This window comes from Tupaia chinensis, unplaced genomic scaffold, assembly GCF_000334495.1.
Source record: "Tupaia chinensis unplaced genomic scaffold, TupChi_1.0 Scaffold139466_1, whole genome shotgun sequence".
NCBI classification, from domain to species: Eukaryota; Metazoa; Chordata; class Mammalia; order Scandentia; family Tupaiidae; genus Tupaia; species Tupaia belangeri.
Window position 1 is genome coordinate 800713 of NW_006199351.1, and position 6745 is coordinate 807457.

The 6745-nt window shown below is 33.7% G+C and overlaps 1 protein-coding gene across 1 annotated transcript in view; it reads right to left on the minus strand.

Annotated features, from left to right (window-relative positions):
• Positions 1–6745, minus strand: part of LOC102480511 (cilia- and flagella-associated protein 47) — a 56647-nt gene that overhangs the window by 16461 nt on the left and 33441 nt on the right. Inside the window, 3 exon segments of the mRNA XM_027765701.1 lie at positions 754–967; positions 1683–1872; positions 5715–5950. Of these exon segments, the coding sequence (XP_027621502.1) occupies positions 754–967; positions 1683–1872; positions 5715–5950 (640 nt within the window).

The following is a 6745-nucleotide window of genomic DNA, read 5'->3' on the forward strand; positions in this document are numbered from 1 at the left end:
TATATATGCAGAATTAAGCAAGTTTTATGCCTCACCAAAGGTAAAGAGACAAGGGGAGAAAGTAAAGGGCAGTTATCAAGCTTAGAGAGTCTATTAGAAGTATATAAGCAGGCAGAAATGAAATCTATTGCAGCCTCAAATGCGTAAAACCCACTCCTGGATTGAGGGCTCAGATAAAGATGTCAGGATTCCTGGGTCACTTCTCACTAACTACTGACAAGGCAGTGATTTCTTCGTGATTTAGAGAAAGTTACACTGTGTCTATTAACCCTTATCATTCTAGTTGGGAAGATTTTAGTTCAATTTGGGAAATATAATTAAAAATGTGTTTTGAGGGGCTCAAAGATGATGATGGTGATGATGATGAAAATCACAATGACTGGTTCTCCACAACTGATATTTTTTTCAAGCTCTAAACAATGCATAATAAACTGAACTTCTCTGAGGACTTTTTAATATCTCCAAAGATAATTATTTCTACTATTTTTCTATACTTGCCAACAGCATATTTTAAGTCATTTTATATTGTATTCACTTCTTACCAAGTACATAGTAGAGGGGATAAGAGGTTAGACAAAGCAAATACAATGGCAATCAACAATCATCTCCATGAAAAAAAATTAGAAAATAAAAATGTATTAGTTATTATTACTGGCAATATTAATTTTATATAGCCAATTGTTGTCAAATCCCTGCATATTATGTTGGCCACTATGTCTTTCAAAGTTTCAAATTTTTAACATTACATGTTACCTGAAATGTTCATCATGGTCTCCAGGCCTGATACTTGCAGCTCTGTCATTGGGAAGCGCTATCAGAGCATCCTTTATTGACTCTTTACCTGACTGATGATTATGAATGTGTGTTGTGGCTGATCGAAGCATTGCTACAGGTGCATAGTCCTTGCCTTGTGCAAAATCTTCAGGCACAAACTGTCCTGTGGGATTGCTGATCGCAGGGGATATACCTTTATAGAATTCAATATTAAGTTTACATATGGTATTTTGAATTTCAGCCTTTGAAACAATAGCCATTAACTCAATACACTAGATAATTGGTTCAAACTAAAATGTTAAACTCTTAAAAGTACTCTGAAAATACAAATTCATTCAATAAATGGACCTACATAAAAATAGTTCAGCAAAATAATACATATATAAATGTTTGCATACACACAAAATAAAACAAAACTTGAAGAATGTAGGTTGATCTATATGAAACAGAATCATTTTGTAGATTGAAGACAATTGAATATCAATATATAAAAGATTATGGAGAATAGGATGAAACAGCAACCAAAAGACAATTCACGGAATCTTAAAAAACAGTTTATATTACAGACTCAAAAAATGGAAAGAATAAAATATAAAAACAAAAAAAAGCATTCAATAAACTGTATAGATAACTAAATCAATGCTACTCAACGTGTGATCCTCAGAATAGCAGCATCAGTATCAATGCAACTCTTAGGGTTTCAACAGAGACCTGCTTGATAATCAATGCTGGGATGCAGGCCAGTGATAAGTGTTTTAACAGGCCCTCTAGATGGTTTTGATGCATGCTCAAGAGGAGAACCACTGGGTTGAACCACATTTGATATGTATAGCTAACCAATTAGCACATTAAAATAATCATACATCAACAACAACAATGAAGCTACATGAATATTATATAATGCATACCAGGATTAACTTTCATTACAACCTTCTTCCTGGAAGCTCTACAGATACTGTGGAAATCCAAATGTACGTGATAAAAAGGTTTTATCGACAAAGACTGAAATTGTTCATCTACCACTGGGCCAATAAACTCTATAAACTGCCTCACTTTGAAGACTCCAATTTGATGTGGAGTGAAGGAACACATCACATTCTAAAAAAAGAACAAAAAAAAATGAAGAGAAGTTACCAATTTTGATACTGTAAGGAAAAAAAAAAAACAAATTCAAAAATATAGTTTATATAATTCCAAGGAAATATGATTATATGAAAGTACTTCAGAAATATATGGCATTGATAAACCTTTAAGATACTTGTTATATAAAAATTATTTAAGAAAGAACAGTACCAGGGCACCTTCAAAATCGTACAACAAGGACCTCAAAAAATCTACTTTTCACCAAAGGAAAGGGAACACTGGCAAATCATTGTCAAAATCAACTTTTGTAGATATCTGGAAATTACCTAAAGGCTTACAAAAATCCAGGGAATATTGGGGGGCCAGCAGGTGGCGTGGTGGTTAAGGCGCTGGACATTCCCATATGGCCGACCATGGTTCTAGTCCCAGACCTGGTGGCTTGCTTTCTCACTTTCTCCCTCTCTCTCTCTCTCTCTCTCTCTCTGGTAAATTAAAATAAATGAATGAATAAATAAAATTAAATAAATCTTTTTTAAAAAATCCAGGGAATATTTATTTAAGGAAAAAACTTAATCTCTGAAAGAATGAAAGGCTCTGTGACATTTTTATTTGTTGAACTCCATTCTCTTAAATGCAGCTTCGTATTGTCTGAAAAAACAACAGCCTTGTAACTACAGTAGCTGTGAAAATGATTAGCTTAGCAGCCAATGGAGGAAGAAGAATGAGTTTGGAGCTTTCCAAAAGTCCCATCCCCAGAAATTTGTGAGAAATTGTTCTGTCTGGAAGGCAGCTGAAAAGCCTACTCTGAGGGTATCTCTTTATTTTTTTTTAAGTTTATTTATTTTTATTTGTGGAATAAAGTGCATGTGTACATGGAAGAGAGAATAAGAGAGAAAAAAAAAGATAGGCATCCCCATCGGGGAATCGTCACACCGCAATCCCCTGTCACAGCCCTCCAGCTAATCAGGATCTTGAGTGTATATGCATTGATCTCTAAAAAAAGGAAAAATTAAAGGCTAGAAAAAGTTGACTATCTGACAGAACTCTGAACACATGCCCCAACATATTTATGCAGAGGCTCTTGGCATGGGCTATGAGTCTTACTGGTTCAAGGAATTTAAAGGAACCTCTGTTTAATCATTAATTGAACACTAAATTAACTGAGTAGAGACTTGATTGGCTGCATACAACATCAACAAAAAAAGCCTTTACTAAATTGGTTTAGAAAGACATTACATAAATGAAACAGTAACAACAAACAGCAGTGACAATACATGTGGGGGTAAATTGATTTCCATAGCTGTTAAATTATATTTAAAATACCCAGTTTTCAACAAAAAATCATAAGTACTCCACCCCCAAAAAAGGAAGTATGGCCAATGCACAGGAAAGATGTAGTCAATAGAATATGTTTCTGAGGAAGCCCAAATATTAGACTAATTAGACAAAGATGATTGATAAGTCAACTATTATAAATATGTTTAAAAGAAAAGCTGAAGAAAAGACTCCTAAGTTGGATTACATCAAACCAAAGAGCTACTGCAGAGCAAACAAAATAATCAACAGAGTGGAGATAAAATACACAGAATGGAAGAAAATATTTGCAAACTTCCTATATGTTAAATGTTTAATATCAAAAAAAAGGGAACTCAAACAACTCAATAGGAAGAAAACAACCCGATTTAAAAATGGGTAAAAAACCTAAATAGACATTTCTCAGAAGAAAACATACAAATGACAACAGGAATCTGAAAAAATTAAATAAATAAAGCTTAAAATCACTAATCAGGGGAATAAAAATAAAAATCACCATAAGTTATTCACCTCACTCCTGTTAGAATGGCTATTATCAAAAAAACAAAAGGTAACAAGTGTTAGCCAGGATGTGGAGCAAAGAACATTTACACGCTGTTGGTAGGAATGTAAATTGGTACAACCATTATGGAAGGTAGTATAAAGGCTCTTCAAACTATTAAAAATAGAACTACAGTATTCCATTGTGTGTATGTGCATCATTGTCTTTATCTAAAGGAAATGAAATCAGTGTGTCAAAGAGATATCTGTGCTCCCACGTTTGCTGCAGCATTTTTCACAGTAGCCGAGATAAAGAATCAATCTCAGTGTTCATCAGTGGATGAATGAATGCATGTAAATGTATTAAGCATGACAATCAAAGTGTACAGATCAGCAGAGTGGATAAAATACATAATCTATGTATTATCCGCAAGGGATACATTTTATACTATACACAGGAACTTTAAAAAGCTCGTGGGAAATGTAATTAAATTTATTCCATTTACAAGTTTATCTTGGTGCAAAATAATCTGGAATCCACACATAGATTTTTTATAATATGCATTTTCCATGATTTTTTGATGATCCCTCATATACAAAGATACAAATAACTTGAGAAAAGGATGACAAAAATATGTCATTCATATATGTAGCATGCAGCTGAGGTGCCTATACTAATATAAGACAAAATAGGCATTAAATAGAAAAGCTGATACAATGAACAGAGTGCATTTTAGAATGATATAAGGGTCATGATATCAGGAATGCACAATAATTATAACCATACATGTATCTAAAGACAGAGTCCTAAAATATACACACACATAAACCTTGTTGAAATAAAAGAAAAAATATGCTACCCAACTATAATAGTTGGAGACTTTACTGTTCCATTTTCAATAAATGGTTAAAAAAACTAGGCAAATGATCAATGAAGAACAGAAACTTCAAAAACACTGTAAATCAGGCCAGTCAGTTGTGTGGTAGTTAAGGCAGATGGATCCTACATGGCTGTCTGTCTGTCTCACTCTCTCTCACGCACATACAAACACACACACACACACGGAAGAAATAACGTGTTTATTTAGATATAAGTGAATGTATATATAAATACACACATATATATGGAATTATATATATATACACATCTATATACGTAATATGTATTTTTCTATCATCTATCTATCTACATATACATACTGAGATGAAAGTGAAAGCTCTCATATTTTGCTATATATAAGACAGGATTTGGCAAACTTTTTTGTAAAATACCAGACAGTAAACACTTTAGGCTTTATGGGTCAAATAACCTTTTACAACCTTTTCACAACTGAACTCTATCTTTATAGCCTGAAAATAATTACAGACAATAGGTGAATGAATAAGAGGGTCTTATGTTGCAATAACACTGTTTACCAAAACAGGCATCCAGCCACAGTGGTCTTCTAACACTTGGTTTAGAGATCTATGAAAGTTAGTCAAGGAATGATTAAAAGAAAAGATTCTCTGACATCCAGAACCTGGCCTGGTGGTCACAGATATTCTGTGGAATTCTCTTCCTCTACTTTTCATCAGCAGTGCAATTTCTAGGACAGGTAAGTGTCTCCAGCTTCACATTTCAAACTTGTACTCAGCATTCAAAGTCTGGTTCATACATTGCTATCCTATGAAGACTTTTTTATCTGGCTGAAAGTAAACACTCTGTTTTCTGAGGTTCTATATCATCTCTTTATTCTTTTAACACATTATACATTCTTCTTACATCACACCTATTTGTGTATATGTCTTATACTTCCATACTATATAAAAATACTTTCAAAACAATAACTATGTTTTGCACTTTAAATTTCCTACATTTTCAAATGCTTTCGCTCACACATGACAAGAGAACTTAATTATGGATTCTATATGAATATCAGTAAAAGGTATTTGTAATTAAACCACAGAAGAGAGAGAATTCATAAACACTGGTAGAACAAATGAATTTTTTAATTCTCTGTATAGCATTTTAACAGACCTTAAAACACTTGAAGCAATGTGAAAGCAAAGAAAAATAATCTTACCTGAGTACATCCTTCGTCAATCCTACCCCTTTTGGGATTAGTAGTAAATTGTGGAGCATTTTTAAACTGGTACGTCACTGAAAGTGATTTGGATAGATTTTTCATAACACACAGAATATCTGAATGTTCACCCATGAAACAAGGTTTAAAATGAAGGACTTTTCCTGGCTCAAACTGTAATGACACAGGAAGTCCTGAGCCTGTCAGTGCTAATTCCACTTTCTGAAATCGATCACCTGTAAAAGCAACAAAAGCTATTGAATATAAAAGTCTTTGGGAAATCCATAATATGTTTGTTTATTCCAAAAAGTGTCATCTGGGAAACTTTATGAGAAATGAGTAGGTAACCCTTTTGATCTTTTTATTCAGTAAAATTTGAGTATCTTTTCTGTGCCAGTTACCGTTCTAGACCTTGGGGATGTAGAAGTGAATAAAAAAAGACAACCTTCTTTCTCTCATGGACTTTACATTCTTGTGAGGTGACACTGACAATAAACAACTAAATAAGCATATACATATAATTTCATAATTTCATAAAAGATAAGTGCTATGGGCAAAAGTAAAGCAGGGTAGACTAAATACAAGGTCTTGGGGATATGTTTTATATACAGATGTTCAAAAATGTTCTCTGCTAGGGAGACATTTGAACAAAAATCTAAGGGAGTATGGAAGAAAAGAGTGATTAAAGTAATGGACGAGGGGGGCTAGCAAGTGGTGTAGTGGTTAAAGCACTGGATTCCCACGTGGTCGACTGCAGTTTGAGTCCTGGTGGCTTGAAAATCATACCAAGCACGTATACATGCACGCCCAAAATCCCAGAAAGAGAGTGGAAGAGAAGGGATTGTGGTGTGGCCATCCTCCCTTGAGGGGTTTAGGGGTGATTTCTCACTTTCCTTGTCACTATCTCTCACTGCCTCTCTCTGTCTTTCTACAGCAAAAACACATGCTATAGCACCCTACGGCAAAAACCAAAAAAAAAAAAAAAAAAAAAAAAAAAAAAAAAAAAAAAAAAAAACATTGAGAAAAAAAAA